At 45.6% G+C, this 18,678-nt stretch overlaps 3 protein-coding genes across 3 annotated transcripts; 1 reads left to right on the forward strand and 2 right to left on the reverse strand.

Annotated features, from left to right (window-relative positions):
- Positions 1 to 39: 39 nt before the first annotated feature.
- On the reverse strand, positions 40 to 17,562 carry LOC132264465 (uncharacterized). Its single transcript, XM_059764684.1, has 11 exons — positions 17,514 to 17,562; positions 10,262 to 10,778; positions 9,324 to 9,902; positions 8,137 to 8,270; positions 7,337 to 7,853; positions 6,863 to 7,271; positions 6,321 to 6,604; positions 5,206 to 5,722; positions 3,455 to 3,686; positions 1,080 to 1,914; positions 40 to 604 (listed from the first exon to the last, which is right to left on the reverse strand). The coding sequence occupies exons 2-11, from the start codon at positions 10,773 to 10,775 to the stop codon at positions 63 to 65; spliced, it is 4,563 nt and encodes a 1,520-aa protein (XP_059620667.1). The 5' UTR covers positions 10,776 to 10,778; positions 17,514 to 17,562; the 3' UTR covers positions 40 to 62.
- LOC132264447 (serine protease gd-like) lies at positions 5,042 to 8,088 on the reverse strand. The gene is made up of 4 exons (XM_059764663.1): positions 7,337 to 8,088; positions 6,863 to 7,271; positions 6,321 to 6,604; positions 5,042 to 5,722 (listed from the first exon to the last, which is right to left on the reverse strand). Exons 1-4 carry the CDS (start codon positions 7,716 to 7,718, stop codon positions 5,193 to 5,195), a joined length of 1,605 nt encoding a protein of 534 aa, XP_059620646.1. The 5' UTR covers positions 7,719 to 8,088; the 3' UTR covers positions 5,042 to 5,192.
- Positions 17,563 to 17,918: 356 nt separating the features above from the next.
- LOC132264476 (mediator of RNA polymerase II transcription subunit 21) lies at positions 17,919 to 18,649 on the forward strand. The gene is made up of 2 exons (XM_059764699.1): positions 17,919 to 18,047; positions 18,107 to 18,649. Exons 1-2 carry the CDS (start codon positions 18,006 to 18,008, stop codon positions 18,452 to 18,454), a joined length of 390 nt encoding a protein of 129 aa, XP_059620682.1. The 5' UTR covers positions 17,919 to 18,005; the 3' UTR covers positions 18,455 to 18,649.
- The last annotated feature ends 29 nt before the right edge of the window (positions 18,650 to 18,678 follow it).

Consider the following 18,678-nt stretch of genomic DNA (forward strand, 5'->3'; position numbering starts at 1 on the left):
CACCTGAGTATCGACAGAAAGACAGTCACTCTGTCCGCCTCGAGAGTTACTCCCAGCTTTGGCTACCGCGTCATGAAGGAGCGGATCCAGCTCGTGAACTTGGCCGCGTCCGTGAACACCACGTACTCGCGCAGATCACACACGCCCGTCACGGGATGCTTGATGGCAATCGAGATCACGCCGCGCAACTGCCATCGGCCGTTCTCGTACATGATCAGGCCGCCGCCCGAGTCTCCCGTGCACGGCCCATTCACACCGTCCCGCCAGCCGCCGCAAATGGTGCGCGCCGACGTGAGTGTGGCGAAATCGTCGCGTGAGTTGATGCACTCCTGCGTGGACACAAGCGGGATTTGCGTCCTCTTGGGCAGGTACGTCACGAGGTTGCCCTTCTCGTCGCGTCCCCAGCCCACCACCACGCCCGTCTTCCCCACGAAGTGCTCCTCGCCCGTGGGCAGACTCCAGAGGCACACGGGCCGGATGTAGGCGCTGTACTCCACGCTCTCCTTCAGCACCAGCACGGCGATGTCGGCGTCGAAGGAGCCTCGCGGATCGCTCAGGAACTCCGGGTGGATATTCAGGTCCTGCACCTCGGAAATTGTGGCTCCTGCAGAGGAGAAAATCAATGTCAGAGAGGCTAAAATTTATTCAAATGCTTGTTTAATCTTCATCTCATAACGCTTGTCTTCATAACAACACCTTCACGAAGTGTTTTAACACTTGACTCGCTGCGATCGCTAAATTGATTATTTCGTCGAGGATTGGAGCAAGAAAATAGTGAAAGATGTTATCGAGGCACAGAAAAAAGTCCATTTCTGTTTTTCCCCAACTAATTTCAAGAAGCGAAGAAGCATCGCTGGTATTCCAGTTCTGCGTGCTAATTGTGCTAAATTTAGAATAATCAGAATGTTGTGGAAACATTCGACGACATTTACTTCTCATCTGAATTGGCTACTAAATCATTAGCAGTCCAATCAATCAATCACTCGTCAAAGTTGCACAGAGAGATGAAAGATAAACCCAATCGTCATCGCGCATTGCAATCTGAATCACTTGATTTAGTGCAAACATTCCCAACTCACCGTCTTCTTTGAGTCTCCTCAGATCGTGCTTCCCCACGAAGACAATCACATCGGCCGCCTCGTAGTTTGTGCCGCGGCCATCCATGAAGCAATGAGCCGCGCTCACGATCACGTTGTGCGACACGAGAGTGCCGCCGCAGACGAAGGAGAATTGGGCGCCTTTGTACACGTGAATGGCCACGAGCCACGGCCAGGAGCCTTTGGGGAACTCCTCGCCGCCGAATATCAGGGGCGTGATGGTGAAGCGGCTCTCAATCTTGCCGCATACGCCGACGCCGTCGTCTCCATAGCGGTTGACGGGCGTGTGGGCGGGATTCGCGGCGGGCAGGAATGGATTTGACGGCCTCGATGGTCGCTGCGTCGGCGGCGGCGGCGGTGGAGCCTGCGTGTGGGGCTCCTGGTAGGGCGGATAGTAGGGCGCTTGTGTGGAAGTCTGACTCTGCTGAGGGATGAAATTGTTGCCGCCGTAGGGATTGTAGGCGTCGTTCTGGCCGAAGAACGGATTCGAGTAGTTCTGGTAGTCATTGTAGTAGTTGTCCTGCTGAGGATAAGAGCCACCGCCGCCGGGTCGGGCTGGATAGTCATCGTAAGGCTCGTTCGTGAGCCTCGTCGTGAGCGTGTGATCCAGGCGAATGTTGGTAACGTAAGAGCCTCTGTTGGGGAATCTTGAGCGATCTCCTTGGCAGATCACGTTGCCATTGTATGTGATCGACACGAGGCGCGGAACGGGATTTGAGATTGGAAACTTGACGCGATATCGCACCGGGAGGCTCTTCTTCAGGCGATCCAAAGCCACTTCTTGCGCGTCACGCAGCTCCAAAGCACCCACATAACTCTAGAGAGAAGAAAAGACACAATTTAGCCAATAATAAGTGACATCAGCGCTGTCGAAAATGCGCACTAAATTCACAATTTATTATATTTATTTCTTTGAGATGAACTTTAAGCATGAATGGGAAAATACGTCACTCGTCCGTGATTCTTTTACACTGACGAATGCACTCTTGAATTGGTGACAATCGCGGAAATTCTACGCGTGCAGTGATTCACGTCAGAAGAAAGAGCTGAAGGGAAGTTCCAACAGCTGAAGAAGCTGATGAATGAAAGCTTCTTGGTAAATACAGTGTTAATTCTTGAATGATCATGTCTTGATCATCTTGATACTTGAATTTTCTGCGAACTGTTCTAAAATTAGCCCATCTTCAGGATATGAATTGTGGCATCATTTTCATGTTCAACCGTCGCGCAAAATACAAGCAGAAAAAACGTGCCAAGCCTTCGCGGTGATTTTTTCTTCCACCCATAAACACAACACGATGTGAAAAGTTTTGCTTATTTTTTCGCCAATGATCGCGAAGCTGCCATCGTCGGTCAGATAAGATCACTTAATCGAAAAGCAAAGTGCAATTTTGCACGAGAAAACGCAGCGATGAAGAACTGTCTTCAAACACCAATTGCGGGAATCCCCAAGAGAAAACATGAGCTTTATTAGCACTTTCAAAGACGGCGTGTGAATGCCACAGACGCCGCTGTTGATTCTTCGCGGCTTCTCTCGAGTGCGTCACTGTATTGAGACTGTGACGGCGGGGGAAAAAAGCGTTTGGTGACGCTTTTGGCACGCTTCTGACGATCTCTGGGAGGGACACCAATCATTCCGGTATCGTTTTCGCGCCAACTGGTCGGCGCTGATGGTATTTTGGCAATAAATGCGTCTCTCTGCGCTTCTTTATGAACATATTTTGTCATAGAGAAGCGTGGGGCAGATGTGTATTACAAGCTATAAAAGGCGCGAAGACATTCAATATATGTGTTAATTTGCTCAGTTGATCACACTGCTGGATCTAGAGTGGCTCAAGTGAGAAAAGAGCGATCCTTCTCTCAAGGAAGCTAAAAATGTTGATTTAATAGCAACTGAGCAAGAAAAACCGCCAATTTTTGAGCAACTCAAGGAAATTTTAATGCTCTTTTAGGGCATAAAAGCTGGTCATTATGTCTTAATTCATGACTTTTCGTTTGGAACTCTTTTAACCCCACAATTAAGTAGAAAAATGACTTAAAAAATCTGTGCTCAGATTAATTTGCTCAGATCATCGCTAGAAATCTTATTGGAATAACTCGGTAACACAATGTGCTTTGAAGCACAATAAATTTTCACTGTTTTCTCTTTGATTGGGGCAATTGAAATTCCTTCCACTGGAGTTCTGGGAAAACCCCGCCAAAGTGTGGTGTTAAATTTCGGGGCTCAGTGGCCCCCGCGCTCCCCTATGCCTAGGAATCGCGTTCACAAAGTGGGGAAAAGAGAGAAGATGGAAAGATGGGAAACTGGTTCTGGGGAAAATGAGGAATGCCAGAGTGCGACAGAATCGAAAAGCTACCGATGGCAACTGCACAGGAACGGTGAGGAAGACGTGGAGCTCGAGTTTGGTGCCGATGGGCGGCGCGGGCACCTCCAGGGCGCCCTCAGCCTCGTATCCGTTGTGCTGATACTGGAAGAGATTCGGACAGGGTGAGCTGCCTTGAGTCCTGACCACGGGAAGCGCACAAATCACCACAAGGAAAATGTCCACTTGCACGCGAAGGCGTTTGAGTGATGTGATCATCTTGTCTCTAATGGAATTTAATTGATTGTGCTTTTGAATCACAGGGAATTTTTCGCTTCAGCCACAAAGTGTCTTCTCTTTCTATTCATAGTTTCTGTCACGGCACTGAATTGATGATTAATAACGAAACACGGGGAATATATTTTGCCACGGACTGATCCGCGATGCGTCGCACAGCCGGAAAATGGTGTCTCGAGCGGGCAGAAGTCCATGCGCAGCCGCCGGAGGTGCAGAAATCACTGATGAGAACTTGTCCAGTTGGTGCGTGACGAGTGTCTGGAAGTGGAGAAGGTGACAGTGGGGGAAATACTAATGACAATCTCCTCTTCTTCCAAGAGACACTCAAACATCGCCTGGTCGCATGCCACAACCACGATCACACCTCGGGCTTTATATACTTCTGTGCCTGTGGAAGCGATATTGCTTTGCTAATATGCGGCACATTTCGACATTGTCTGATAAAGTCTTTGAAAAAATATTAACACAAAGCCAATCGATAGTATTTGAGTGTATTTCCTGAGCTGAGAAGTTTCCTGACTGATTCTCGTATTGGCCTCACTTTTGTGATCGGAAAGAAAAGCATCGTTGTGAAAATAGGTTGAGAGGAAGTGTAAATCATAAAAATCATAAAACTGAATGAATAAATTTCTTCTAGGAGTCCTAAATCTTTGATGGAAAATTTAAAATCATTTCTAAATAAGAAAATTGACCAGGAAATGAATGTAAAGGAGTTTCACATTTGCTTCTTTCTGGATTCAAGTTATCGACAGTGAATTTTCACTAAATTGTAGCATAATTTTAAGGGAAAAATAGTTAAATTTGACAGTCTGAAGACTAATTACTTAATATTAATCCATGTTAGTCTTATTTTTTCCCTGAAAATGTGTTAAAAACAAGTTAATTGCACGCAATTCTTATCGATAAGACTCGGTAAGTGTCGATAACTTTAATCACTTCAACTTTAAGTATGATAATGCAGTAAAGAAGTATTGCAAATTCCTAAAAATCCAATTACAATTGTTCACTGTGTTTTGGTTAGTGAAATTCTTCAATGTTTCTTACAACTTCAGTTCATCTCACCGACTTTGTCATATTCCCGAATGCGTGCAGAAATCATTGAAGCTCACAAGCTGATCTGCATTGCTTCCACTCGTGTGTTTTTGCTTGGATAGCGCGGATTTTCTATGAAAACTTGTAGCACTTCTTTTTGCGATCATCGCAATATTTCTCAAATCAAATTTCCAACATTGCTTTTTGTCCCAAAACGGAATTGCTAAATTTGGCAGAAAATGATGGGGTTCGTCACCTAAGCGCGCGTTGAAGTCTTTCTCTCCGAAATTCCACTTCACACTCCGGGACATCAATTGAGGTTTTTGCAAACAGCGCGCGTCAATCGTGTCAAGAGAGATGATCCCAAAACACTCGCAGAGAGTTTAATACTTAATCAAAAAAAAATTTATTCCTTCTAAGAGATTGTCTTTGTATCGACGTGACTTGAGGATGGCCGCGGCCGCTATAAGAACGACCTGATCCAATCTGAGTATTTGGCCACATCCGTGAACACCACGTATTCCTTGAGATTGCACGAGCTGGTGAGCATGTCCGAGAGGGAGGCCGACACGATGCCGCGCAGCGTCCAGCGCCCGTTCACATCGAAGATCAGCCCTCCGCCGGAGTCGCCGTTGCACGGGCCCTCGGAGCCGTTCCGCCAGCCGCCGCAGAAGGTGCGGTCCGTGGTGATCTTGGAGAAGGCCTCGTTGCTGCGCAGGCACGTGGCGTCCGACACCACGGGCACCTCGGCCTTCTTGGGCTCCGGCGTGTTCACGTTGCCGTGCTCGTCGCGGCCCCAGCCCACCACCACGCCCACGCGCCCCACGATCGCGTCCTGCGTCTGCGGCCCGCTCCACAGGCACACGGGCCGGATGAACTGCGTGAACTCCACCTGGCGCGCGATCACCACCACCGAGATGTCCGAGTCGATCTTGTGGGCGCTCATGTACTGCGGATGGTTGTTGATGCTCTCCGGATAGACGATTTGCGAGCCTGCCGAGAGAGAGAAATTCTTCAGGTGAAATTTGCCATCTGTGCCATGTTTACACACAGAATTTACTGCTATTCTCTTTCGCTCACACACAAAAATTGCCCTCTTCTTGGGCCTATTTATAAGATCACCCCATGAGAATGTAATCAATATTATACCGGAAAAATGTCACATTAAATTGATTCTCATTATAAGCCATAGTTGGAAACCCCAGGAAATTTTTGCGATAGATTCTTTTTTTTTCTAGTTCACCTGGTGTTGAATATTAAGTCTCTCTATCTATACAGAGATTGATCCAAAGAGACTCGTTTTGTATGAATACATCAACATGATGATTACAACTTTAATGAAGTGCTGGCGAATTTCCCCAAAAATAACTTTGTTGGCCCTCTCGACTGTTGTGGAAAGTTCACATGCCGAACCGTTTTGTTTTTGCAAGCAAAACCCTTCAGCTTCAACTTCAATGGTAAAATTGACAAGCGACAATTCTCCAGTGCTCCGATACTTAAGTGCCTTTGGAATTCCCCGCGATATCGGTCAACAAAACAGTGAATCACGCAACTTGAGAGAGTGTGTGCGTTTGTGTGGTAATTCTCTCACCTTCTTCCTGGGGCCTCTTGAGATTGTACTGCCCGAGGATGAGGACGACGTTCTCCGTCTTCAGCTTCTGGCCATTGCGGTCGGCGAAGCAGTGCGCCGCTCCAATGACCACTTTTTGGGAAATCAGCGTGGCACCGCACTGGAAGGCCAGCGTGTGCTCCTTGTACACGTGCACAGCCACGAGCCAGGGCCAGGTTCCTCGCTGGAGCGCCGTTCCGCCCACAATGAGCGGCGTGAACGTGGCCAGAGGATCTGGTTTCCCGCACACGACCGAAGAACTGCCACTGCGAAAGAATTTCATACAGTTTAAATAGGTTTCAACTCAGGAAAGCGCTTAGAAAAGGATAGAATAAACTGTGAGCCGAAATTAGCGAAAGTTGCTCTAATTTCCCACCTTTAAACCCGAAACACTAGAAAACCCATTTGCAAAGTGAAGTTGAAGTGCAGACATTAGCATTTGGGCATTTCCCAGTCGCGTGCCACTTCAGTTCATTCATCTTTTCGCGCTCTGGGCGGGCCTTTCGAGTGGGCGTGGCACTCACCTGTCTTTGTTATCAATGGACGACGGTGTGTTTTGAGGTCGTGGCCTCTGTGGAGGCTGTGTCGGTCGTGTGGGTCTTGGCTGTGGCTGAGGAATCGGCTGCGGCGCCTGTTGATGGTGATGGTGTTGCTGCTGCGGCGGCTGCTGCACTTCCGGTGAGGAGAATTGGGAATTGTCTCCGCCAAGCTGGAAAGGACCCAGCGAGACGTCTGAGAAGGGCAGCTGACTGCCCAATCCGAAGTCTAGACCGCCGAGATCTAGGCCCGCATTGATGCCCGCCTGGTTTTGGTTGTAGTTGGGCTGTTGGTTTTGGCTGTAGCTGGGACGAGTCTGGCTCAGGTGCACCGGTCCTCCTTGTGGCTTGAAGGTGTACTGCAGTCGGATCTTCGTCGTGAACTCGTACTGTGTGGCTGCGGGGGGAGAGAAGGCAGTCGGTTGAGAGGGGAACGGGGAGGCTGGACAGGGGATTTCTCACTGTATTCCGCTCGGCAGATCACATTCTCGTTCACCGTGATCGAGGACACCTCGGGCAAGGGATTCTGGATGGGGAAGCGCACCTCGAAGTTCAGCGGCTGGTTGCTGTATATCCGATTGGCGATCTCGCTGGGCTGGCCCAGGATCTTCACCTCGCCCACGTAGGAGGACGTGAGCTGCGTGCCCACGGACAGCGTGACGAACAGCATGATGTCCTCGCCGACGGGCGGGTTGGCGATTCTGCCGATGCCGATCCACTCGCCGGAGCCGCCATCGAACTGGTAGCGAAATGTGGAGGGACACGGCGTGCTGGGCACTTCCTGGCCAGATGAACTTGATGTGGCGGCAGTGAGGAAGATAGCAAAGCACCACAGTGAGTTCATAGCGATCTCCAGTGCGAATTTCACGAGTGTCTCTAAATGGCTGTGCTTGTGGTTGAAATGCGGAATATTTGTCTCTCTATCCAAAATGTACAACGAGCTATTCTTCCACACTTCTTTGTGGGGAGCACAGAAGCACTTGAGAAGAGGAAAAACCTGTTATCCACTTGAGACTTGCGACGCAGCTCGGCACTGCGGAGGGGCACTCAGAAAAGCATGCTCACGGCCGGAGCGACTGGAGCAGACTAATTGGGTATTTTGGGAGGAAGCGAAATCTCTTGGGTCATGCTTCTGGTGTCCACCACCTCTCCACACCTCCTGATTCGGACCGACACGCGCACGGGGAAGACCACAGTTCCGAAAGCCAAGGCGAGAGACCAACACGAGCGTGCGACGCGATCACCACGGCGACTGAACACACTCGCGCTGTGACGCAGTCGTGGTGATCGCGCTGGCCAGGTAGGACAACTTTCCGGAATGCAAAAGAAGCATCTTCGCGATGTGGTGGGAGCAGCAGTGGCCAGAGATGGATTGGGCTGCACTCCAGGCGGCGATCTGGTATTTCGCGCCATTTGCACTCAATCATCATCGCGCTCTTCGGCCAACGGATTCTCTCCCAGTGACAGAGTTGATGGCGATTGTGCATGAAGTTATCAAAGTTCATAGTGATCAAATGATCAGGTGTGATCGATTTAGGGGACAGTGAGTGTACTCCGAAGAGTACATTTGCATAGACAAATATTGAAGTGGATTTCTCTTTGTTCCGCTGCTTTCAAGGAACTTCCTGGACTTCCTTTGACATCATCTTTGTAATCTTTACATAAGATAATATTCCTTCTGTGTTTCAAATTACTCTCAAACCGCCTGGCCTTCCCCTATGGCTAATTTGCTATGAATGCGGCGTAAAATGATTGTTTTGCCCCGCCTTCCGTAAAGCAACGCTAGCAAACTATAATTAATAAATGTCGTGCACAAATACTTACCAGAGATTCCAATACTGGAACATAAACAGATTCCAGCATAAATCCATTCTTCAGGATTTTCCACAAATGCAATTGGAAAATCTGCTCTCGCTGCTGATGAATTCACGTGGGGAAAATGCTTTCGTTCAAGGGGGGAAAAAACGTGAGTTTCCAAAGCGCTGAAATTATATTGACTGAAAACATCCAAAGAGGCTAGACAAAAAGAGTTACGATGATCACATTTGAATACTTGTTCGGCAGCTACGTAAGTGCGAAATGTGACATTTGCCAGCTGAGGATGATGAAGAGAGGGCCCCCAAGACAGATAAGAGCGTTTGCTATTCTGAGAAATAGTTTATTCATACAGAAAATAAAATAAATAAAATCACAAAATGACTTTCTTTAGACAATTTCTGCTCAACACTCGACCAATTTGTTAAGGGAAAATCTCTTTTTTTCTCTCTCTCTTTCTATCGTGGAAGAGAAATGGAGGGAAGTTTCGCCACCTACAAATTCCATTGTAATTAATATTTGTGGAAGTAATTAAAATGATATTTGTCGTTCACTTAGTTATTACACAAGCGCACTCGCTGGACAAGTGGCTGTTGAGTCTTCTTGCTGGGAGGAATTGGAATGTCTTAGGCACACTCGGGGGACACTTTGAGCAGCCTCGTGCCCCCGCTGCGCGGCCCCGGCGGCGGGGAGTTGCTCCCCGTGAGGATGCTCGATTCGCGCGCGTCGATCTCGGCGCCGCTCTGGCTCTGTCGCTTCGTCCTGGGCGGCGGCACTGGCACGGACTCCACGGAGGTGAGGTGAGACGGTGCGGCAGGCGCCTTCGTGCGCTGCCACCGCATGAGGTGCTTGATCCTCTGGCCGTGATAGTGATACAGATACACCACCGCCAGGCAGCACAGCACCAGCAGGAGCGACACGATGGCAATGAGGGCGCCAATGTATTTGGGGCCCTCGGGCAGTGGCTCGTCGGCAGCTCCTGACGGCGGGAGGCGCGTGGCCTCTGAGATCTTGGTCTTGGGCGTCGTCTTCGTGCCCGGTCGGATGGGGCGCAGCGACGGCGGCGGCGCTCCGTAGCCGATGCTGATGTCCGCGCACGCCCGGAACTGCTCCTGCGGACCACAGCCCACGGTGCCCGTGCCGTTCTCGCACATGCCCCAGTTGTTTCCCGCCACGTAAATCCACTGAAGAAGGCAGCTCTCGCACTTCAAGTCTGCCGAGAGGGAAAAAAGCCCGCGCAATTAGTTCTGCATACTCTCAGGCGCTCAGCTCTCTCAAACCTCTTAATCTTAAGATTTATCGAGAAGCTCTGGCTTGGCTATGGATTCATAAGACTAATTCAGAGTGTTTAGAGTGTATCTGAGTGATATTCTTGACAAGAAGGAAACGTAAATTTCAGGAGACAAGGCTTGAAAAGCAAAATGACCAAAAGTAAAGTAACGGTGCCAAAAATCTTGGGAAGAAGTTGAGAAAGAATGGCTCTTTGTCCAGCTCGCGAGGAACATGAGGAATGACAAAGTCTTCCATTCATCGTGACATAATAGGCAATTATTGGATTTGAAATATATTCACCTTCTGGCAGTCTAGCGCGGATCTCATAGACTCTGCTTCCATTCCTGGGATAGAAGCGCGTGGCGGGATCGTCGATGTTCAGCACAGCTGGCGAACCGCTGAGAATCTCCAGGACGTTCTCGTCCAGGCAGTCTTGCTTGCCGGCCGCATCGGGACACAGTCTGAACTCGAAGAAGCCCCAGTGACTGGCGGTGAGTTCGATGCGAATGAGGAAATCCGAGCCGGGATTGTAGCGTCTCACGATGACGCCCTGGCCGTACTTTCCGCCCAGCTCGTTGTCGCGCGGCTCTGGCAGATCGTAGGCATCGCCGCAGACGCCGCACTTGCCGTCGTTGCGCTGCCACTGGCGCGAGAAGCCGCCGCAGAAGAGTTCGTGGTCGTTGTAATTGGGCGGCGTGTTGAATCCGTATCGCCAGGCGGACGCTCGACTCGGCGGCTCAATCATGCGCCCATGTCCGGCGCCCAGCGTCACCAGGCCGGCGAGGACGCTGAGTGCGATGATGCCTCTGAGCATGGCCTGCAAGACAGCCCAGGAAGGGAAGGGTGTTAGTCAATTGCATTGTGTGAAGCGGAGAGTGAAATTGCGTCACACGTTGCGCCGCACTTCCTGGAGGATTTCTTTCTCTATAGTTGCGCGTCTTGAGACGCTCCCAATTTTCCCTCCTTTTTCTTCTTCTTCGATGCCTGACCAACATAAGACTTTCTCAGCATCGCTCTGGTGGGATTCAATTGAATGGCATTGCGTGAATCTTCCCATTCATCAAAGTGAAACTCCTCTGGGTAACTTTCTCATTTTCTTCCCATCAGATTCACTTTTCTGCCCTCTTCTGACTCGCGGAAGGCTCAAGAATATTCGTCTGAGCGCACAGCAATTTGGCGTGCTATTGCGCCAATCGCTTAATTATAATCAAGAGGCACGACTCGACGATCGTGACCATCTGGGACTGTTTGGTGCCACTTTTTCGTGGCTAGACAATGAGAGATCTCGGCTCTCTGCAGACTCTGGGAGGCCTTGAGTGCTTTTCATGGGAAATTTTGGGGTGTTTTGTGAAATAATTCACTGAAATATCTCTTTCGAGATTTGCAAAAGCTTTTCCGCTGACTAATGGCGCGTTCCTTTTTCCACATATGAACAACTTCACACGATCATAAATTCCCTCTCTAGGCTAGTGAATCAATTTTGGCGTCTTGTATAACCGCACAATCGCCTGGTGTAAACATGTTATGCTCGAGGATTGAATGTCGAGAGAAGTCACATGATTTTTGGGCAGAACGAACGGAAATTTGGAAGAAATTGCGCGTCACACAATCGTGTTTCGCGGGTGAATTATTCATGCTTCTGGGGATTGAAGATGAAAATAAGAGTGATCGCTTCGGAGCTCATTTGCATTTATTGGCTCCACTGAGCATCGTGTCTTTTCTCTCGCCGCCGCCACCGCCTGAAGATGATGGTGTTTAGGATCATTGTGTTTTTTATATAAAAATCTCATTATCTGCAGCAGCGAGGCGCTTTGCATGGGAATAGGGTTAAATGTAGAAGACAAAGAGAGTTTTCTCCAGCTTAGAAAATAACAACCCACCGCAATGAAACATATCTCCTTTCTTGGGGGGGAGATGGAAATGAATTGTGAGAACTTTTCGCGCCATTCTCTGACTCACTGCGTTGCTTTTCTTGCACGCGCGCGCAAAACCAAAAAAAACATGAGTCAGAGACTTTAAATGGTGGAAAATCGTAGAGATTTCCTTCGAGTTAATGAAACCGTTAAGGTCACAGTTGTTTTTCCTTCAGCAAATTATCACTGATGAGATTCGTAATGGTAGAAAAATGTGGTTCAAAGATTGAAACTATTTTCGCTATATATAAAATAAACCCTTCAAAATTTCCCCCTAAAAATGATTACAAAACATTTACTTTCCAACTTTCGACTCTTTGCTCACAAATTCATTGAACAACGACTGTCTATAATCACGATAATCACTGAACAATTTCATTGGAATCTCTTGGCGGGAAAAGCCATCGCGTTTCAACGCGAAAAGGCACTTCTTTCACAGCAAAAAACTTTCATAGGTGGTCGTGATTGATGAATATTAAAATGGCTGTTGTCTTTATAATTAGAGGGAGCAAATTATTCGCCCAATTTGCACAAAATGTCTTCATTTCAATGAAATTCAAATGAGTCTCATTTCCATTCACATCTCAGTTTAATTCGCTCCTTCTTCAGCTCTTTGTTTCATCTTCTGGCGAATGGAAAAGAAAATACAGCAAAAAAATCCCGCGAGTGCGTATCATTTGAGAACAGTTTAATTGATTGCTGAACTCACTATGAAATCAAATGGAAAATAAAATCAACATTCAACAAAGTGTTATAAATTTTCACTGATTCATCATCTCTTGCGATGCTAATCAAGTATTTCTGCACAGCCTCAAATTTTTTCCATTCACGCAACTTGTGGGAGATAAAAAGAAGAGAGAGAGAAAAAACTTTCAATTGCATACAAAATTTTCACTGCCACTTTCAGTTCCCGCGGGCATTGAAAATGGCACCTCTCATAGCTGCTGATGGACAGTGATTTAGGTGTGAACACAGTGGAATTCATTAGTAACAGAGCGCGCTGAGGTAAAAAGTGCCAAATATTTACCATATTTCCTCTTAACCGCGCGAGTCTTGAGGAAACAGCAAAAAAGACGGAATGAATTTCACTCGCATTAGTATCTTTGGCTATGGCAGGACAAGAAACACTTCGCTAAGAGGCATTTCTTTAGAGGAAGTGCGAGATACATTTCAATAAGTCAACCGAAAAATTGCCAAAATAAACACACTTCAGCTGACAATTGGCGGAAATGGACGCGCAATTGTAATTGAAATATCTTCGCGGTATAATAAGAGGAAGAAAACAACGTCGAAGAAAGCTCAAAATTGCGAATGACTGAAAACGAGATCATTTCGGAAATGCAAATACATTTCAGCACAATGAATTGAATTGCAAATAGCGAGTGAGAGAATCGGATTTTCGAGCGTGTTTCGCACTGACCCTGATGTCCGCTGCACCGCGAACTCCAGCCATCGGAGACACAAATGGTCAGCGAGATGGTGAACGAGAATGGAGCCGGAAATGATTGACTCGGAACAGCCAAGAATCAGAGTCTGACTCACACTCTTCCACGAAAATTCTCAATCATCTTTGGCAACACAGATTTTCCTGCTTTTGCCCGCCAATCAGCAAAATATTCTAATTCGAAATTAATCAGCCCATGAATCAGGCCACGAATAAGCTGAGAAACTAAACTGCTGAAAATAATGGCAATTTTCTCAAAAATAAATATAATTGTGAAATACAAATTCAAAAAATCGTGAAAGCAATTTTGAAAAATTGCCGTTTCGACCTGCAAATATTTTCGTCTCGTCCAATTTGTGGGTCATTTCGTGGTGAATGAAGTGAATTAATTCTATAGCAAATATTTATGACTTCAATAAAGGTGTGAGTTAAATAAAAAAAACCACAAGCTTTGATTAATATTGAAGTTAATGACGCAAATACTGCACAAACATTGATAAGCGAAGGAATGCAAATTTCATAGCTTTTATCTTCTTTAACTGCTCTAAATTTCCGGTAAAATTAACACTTAAAAATCGCCTTTCATTCTTCCAGTTCGAACTGAAGATTCCCAAAGTGCACAAAGTGAAGGCTTATTCAGTTCACCTCAATTGGATTTCTTATAACGTTGAACTTCAGTCAGAAGGAAGCAATTATGAGAATTCAATTGAAGGCGACAACTTCGTGGCCTCGATTTTCGTGTGCAGAATACTTAAGCGCATCCACAATCTTCTTCCTCCTACTTTTTTGTTGTTCTCTTCTCTCATTACAATCTTGTCTCCAATTTGGGCATCAGCCGTGATTTCTCCGCAGCAGACTTTTGCCACCTACAGGATTAATTGGGTCATTGGCCGAGGTTACGAGGCTGACCGTTCTCAAGAAAAGTAAAGACAAACGCTGGGCCGAAACACAAGCACAAATTGTGTTTACAGTCGCTGACTTTAGTCACTTTTGCGGGTGTTCACGCTCTTTGTGCGAAAGATTGACTCTCTTCAAGGGGGAGAAAATGCAGCCAGAAGTGGTGTACAGCTCAGCAGAAGTCTTGGGAAGTGGAAGTGTTGAAAAACCCACAATATTTCTTTCCTGAGTGCTTTTTTTACCAACAAATCATCTCAATTCTTTAAATTTCATTAAATTTTTGCGTAGAAATAATCACAATAATTATTTTTCTAGGTTATGTAACGAATCAAGGACAGATTTAGAGAACAATTCGCATTCTAGCGCATCGATTCACTAGTTATTGACAGAATTTGCATCATTTGCATATTAAGAAACATTGCAAATTATGCTGAGATCAAACATAACCTCAAACATTGTGATTTAGACTTGAAAAATGATTGCTTAGAAAACTTTCAAGCCGATTTTGACTTTGAATCAACAACTTTGAGTTCATTGGCAAATCAAAATATTTGATTTTGTGATCTAGAAAGCTTTTAAGTGGAGTTATTAAAGATTTCTTAGTGATATTTTGAGGTTATGGTCGGAAAAGATGCCCTTAAATGATGTTTTAAGTGAATTCTTACAGAAATATTGGCAGATTATCTTCCCCTTGACTTTTCTGGCGTCATTCTCTGTTTTTTTTTGTGAAATCTCTAATAATTATTTACCTTCTCATGAATCACATAAAGTAGAAACTTTCGTCGCTGAATTATATTTTCAAAAATATATTTTGCTTTACATTTTTCATGAAATCCGCGCGAGAGACGAGAGAGTAATTTTTTAATTGTTTAAGATTGTGAGGAAAGAAGCTGGGAAAAGACGGAAGTGAGGCACATTTACCCTTCGCATAAAACATCGGAATAGAGTTGTTAGCACTTTTGCATGCTTTATTAAATATAATGCAATGGCGCTGGCGTGGGGTGGCAATTAAGCAATTAATTAAATCAGCTGGAGAGATACGAATGAAGTCTGGAAAGCGCATGTGAGGAATGGAAATGATGGGGAGAAATATGACATAAAATCACGGAATGTTTGTCTTTCTCCTGGACTTCTTTAGCATTTGCTAATGGAGAAATCACGCAATCTGTCAATTCTTCCAATTACTTTTATGATCCCCATTCAATTGGTCTTCAATAAGATGGAATTTAACACAATGCAATTAGCGGGGGGATTTTTATGCGAATGATATATCTACTTTTATACAGTAGAATAAATTACCGTGCAATTCTCCCATGCAATTGACAAATACCTTCTTAATTGATTCCCACCTTTTCGAGCCTTTTGACCGTGAAAACTTCCGAATTTTCGCAATTTAGACACACAGAATGATGGATGGAAATGTGACCCAAATTTCTGTGCGCGCGCTCTTCTCGCGCCTGTGAATTGATGGCACACGACAAGAGTCTCTTTGGGGCATTGTGCGATCGCCGGAGGGAGAAAGTTCCTGGTCGCACATTTTCCTCGCGATTTTGTGAACACACGCGGGAGAAATTTCCACTTCACTTGACCGACTGTTTCTGCCCAACAGTCTTTTGAGTGTTACACAAGAGCGCCACTAAAAAAAAAGAATCCTCAAAGCTTGAAATTCTCTCTCCACTCAACACAGTGATAATTCATGGCGATTATGCTGGCGATATTGTGGTTTGGCAATTAATAAAAATTGCGGCACAAGTCGTGGCACGTACAAGACAGAGAGAGTGTCGCGAAGACGAGCTGATAACTTCACGTGTGTGACTCGAAATACAAACCCAAAGCTGGGTGTCTTTGCAAGAGAAGAAAAGTGGAACGCCTCAACATCACTCAACAATTGCATTGTCGCAAGCAATTTGTGGCTCTACTTGGAAGTTGAGGCACAATTGGAGTCTTGATAAATTCTCAGTAACTAATTAAATAATAATATTTCGTGTTTTTTTTTCACCAACATATGTTTATTTTGAATGTTAGCATTGAAAACGTTTTGCTTCCCCTTAAAGGTTACGTTGCATGCAACGGTTTTCTGATTGCAATTAGATTTAATTCAAAATTCATGTTTTCTCACAAAAAACTGCTTATCAAGGCTGTGGATTTATTAAAAAAAAATTGGTTTTGCAGGTTTTGCATATCAATTTAGATTAGATTTATTAAAAATTTCGATTGGCAAAGATTAGAAAGAGTCTTGAAAAATTGATCAAGGCTAAGAAAATCTGCTCTTTCAGCTCAATTTCAATATCTGGCAATGTTCTGAGAAGAAAGTCAGAGTGAAAAGCATTAATTTCATCGCCACTCTTTTGCATTAACACGCTTTTCGTGCGTTTGCTCGTTGAAATTTTCACTCAAAACCTCACGAAATGTGGCAAAAAGAAGGCGGACACTGAAACGGGAGAATTTTTAGAGGTTTTCCGTTTGAATTGGCATTTCTTGGGAAAGAACTGGCTTTTCTGTTGACTACTTTGTCGTCTTGACGTCGACAGACTCTCTCTTTTGCCTCGTTTCTTCGCTATAAACTTATCGTTCAAGTTCATCGTCGTGCGATCATCTCGTTTCCTCCGTCGATTGCAGAAAAAAAGAAGAAGACGATTTGTTTACAAAGATACTGTGAATGTCGTCGTGTTCATTCAATATCGAGATTGTGTTGTTGTGAATTTGCGAAAATAATGGGTGATTTATCCAATTTCTAAAGTGATCCACTTGGACGACGCTCTTAATCCACCATTTACTCTAATCTCTTCACTCTATTGACTGCTGCTCGGCACGCACAAGGGAATTATTTAATTAATTATTATTTAACAAAAGGTGCACAAGTTTTTTATTCCACACTTTATCAACCACATTGTAGCCACAGCCAAGCCTTCTCGCAAATGGCAAAAATGTGTGTGGTGATAGTGCAGAAAAAGGTGCAGAAGAAAATTCCTGCGGTTGCCTTAATAATAATGCCTTTCATTATAAAATCCACAGAATTTTCTCTCTATTTCTTCTACTATGTTTTTCCATCTTCTTTGGCTTCTCTCGCTCTCTATTGATCTCTTTCGTCTTTGGGGGGCGCAGAACAATGCCCGGATGGAGAATATGTAATTCAATTCGATGCTACAGAGAAGAAGAATGCAACAAAAGAAAGGGCAAAAGGTATCAAACCGGAATGATTGCACTTCCTTGGAGGGCTTTGAGTGTCTCACAAAATGCGCACAGAAAATGCACAAATAGGGGGACTTTTAGAGAGGCTTTGCAAGTGGAAAAATACCTTTTTTATGAACTCAATTGGGTGTGTGTGTATTTATCCAAAGCTGGGGAGAAGGTTGTTCTTGTACGGTCACAGCAGCGAGTTTTGTGCGCCTCTCTGGCTGACCAATTTAATCCATAATCACCGCAAAACCTCCACAGAAATTACTCAACGCACACACGGACTTTAAGCGCTACAAAAAAGTTCTGATTGCACCACTTGAGGAGGTGAGATTGTGTTCTTTCACTTCTGCCACTCTCGGCGGCCTCGATGGAACTGTCTCATCATAGACATCACGAGAGAGAGGCTGCCCTGACTGTGCCTCACAACTCGCCCCGCCACAAAAGGCGCCAAAATGACTTCTTTCGCGCTCACGTTGCTCAGTTCCACTTCCCTCATCCACACATCAGGTGGCGTGGTAATCGCTAAGCGGACAAACTCCGTGTTTGTTTTGACTTTTCTGGCATTTCACGCATTTCTTGATTTCGCAAAATTGTGGCTCAGTAAAATCCAATGGCAGATCGTCTAACGCAACTTCAGGACACCATCAACCTGGTAACTTACACAGCATTTGTAGGATCTACGAGAATTGCGTAAAACTCCTGTATTTCCAGCAAGCGGATCATTTCTGCAACAGCATCGGAATCCTCCAGCAATATGCGCCTCCCAGTCGCTTCTCGGGCTCCCAGACGCCGCAGCAGAACCAGCAGGAGGACTACGCCCAGCTCTTCTCCACCCTGATCAGCCGCTGCGCCAAGGACATCGACACCCTGATAGAATCCCTGCCGAACGAGGACTGCGGTCAGGAGCTGCAAGTGCAGAGCCTGAAGCGGCTGGAAGTGGAGAACCAGGAGACAGCCGAGCGCCTGGAAGAGGTGGTGAAGCGAGGAGAAGCCCTGCTGGAGAAGATCCAATCGGCCCTCAGCGATATCGCGCAAGCTCAACTCGACATGCAGCACTGATAAATCTCAAAGGGATTTTTATTATTATTTTCTTAAAATCTGTTTCTCTGAAGAAATTAACTTATATATATATATATATATTCTACAATGAATCTTAACTAGGAAGATAAAATTTTTACACAAAGCCACGGATCATAACCGAATTCATCATCAAATAATAGCAAAAATTATTCACGTAAATGTTGACCTTAGAAATTAGTAAATTTACACGAAAAGAAAGAATT

Source organism: Phlebotomus argentipes, unplaced genomic scaffold (assembly GCF_947086385.1).
Source record: "Phlebotomus argentipes unplaced genomic scaffold, Phlebotomus argentipes genome assembly contig_35, whole genome shotgun sequence".
Taxonomy (NCBI): Eukaryota; Metazoa; Arthropoda; class Insecta; order Diptera; family Psychodidae; genus Phlebotomus; species Phlebotomus argentipes.

Excerpts from the sequence above, each read along its gene's own strand:
- LOC132264447 (XM_059764663.1), bottom strand. The coding sequence starts at position 7,718 with ATGAACTCACTGTGGTGCTTTGCTATCTTCCTCACTGCCGCCACATCA. Across the intron at positions 6,605-6,862 it reads TCCATTGATAACAAAGACAG|TGGCAGTTCTTCGGTCGTGT; the intron begins GTGAGTGCCACG and ends ATTCTTTCGCAG. Across the intron at positions 5,723-6,320 it reads CAAGAGGCCCCAGGAAGAAG|GCTCGCAAATCGTCTATCCG; the intron begins GTGAGAGAATTA and ends CTCTCTCGGCAG.
- LOC132264465 (XM_059764684.1), bottom strand. The coding sequence starts at position 10,775 with ATGCTCAGAGGCATCATCGCACTCAGCGTCCTCGCCGGCCTGGTGACG. Across the intron at positions 8,271-9,323 it reads GCTCAAAGTGTCCCCCGAGT|ATCGCCGCCTGGAGTGCAGC; the intron begins GTGCCTAAGACA and ends GCGAAATACCAG. Across the intron at positions 7,272-7,336 it reads GATCTGCCGAGCGGAATACA|CCACACAGTACGAGTTCACG; the intron begins GTGAGAAATCCC and ends CTCCCCCCGCAG.
- LOC132264476 (XM_059764699.1), top strand. The coding sequence starts at position 18,006 with ATGGCAGATCGTCTAACGCAACTTCAGGACACCATCAACCTG. Across the intron at positions 18,048-18,106 it reads TTCAGGACACCATCAACCTG|CAAGCGGATCATTTCTGCAA; the intron begins GTAACTTACACA and ends CTGTATTTCCAG.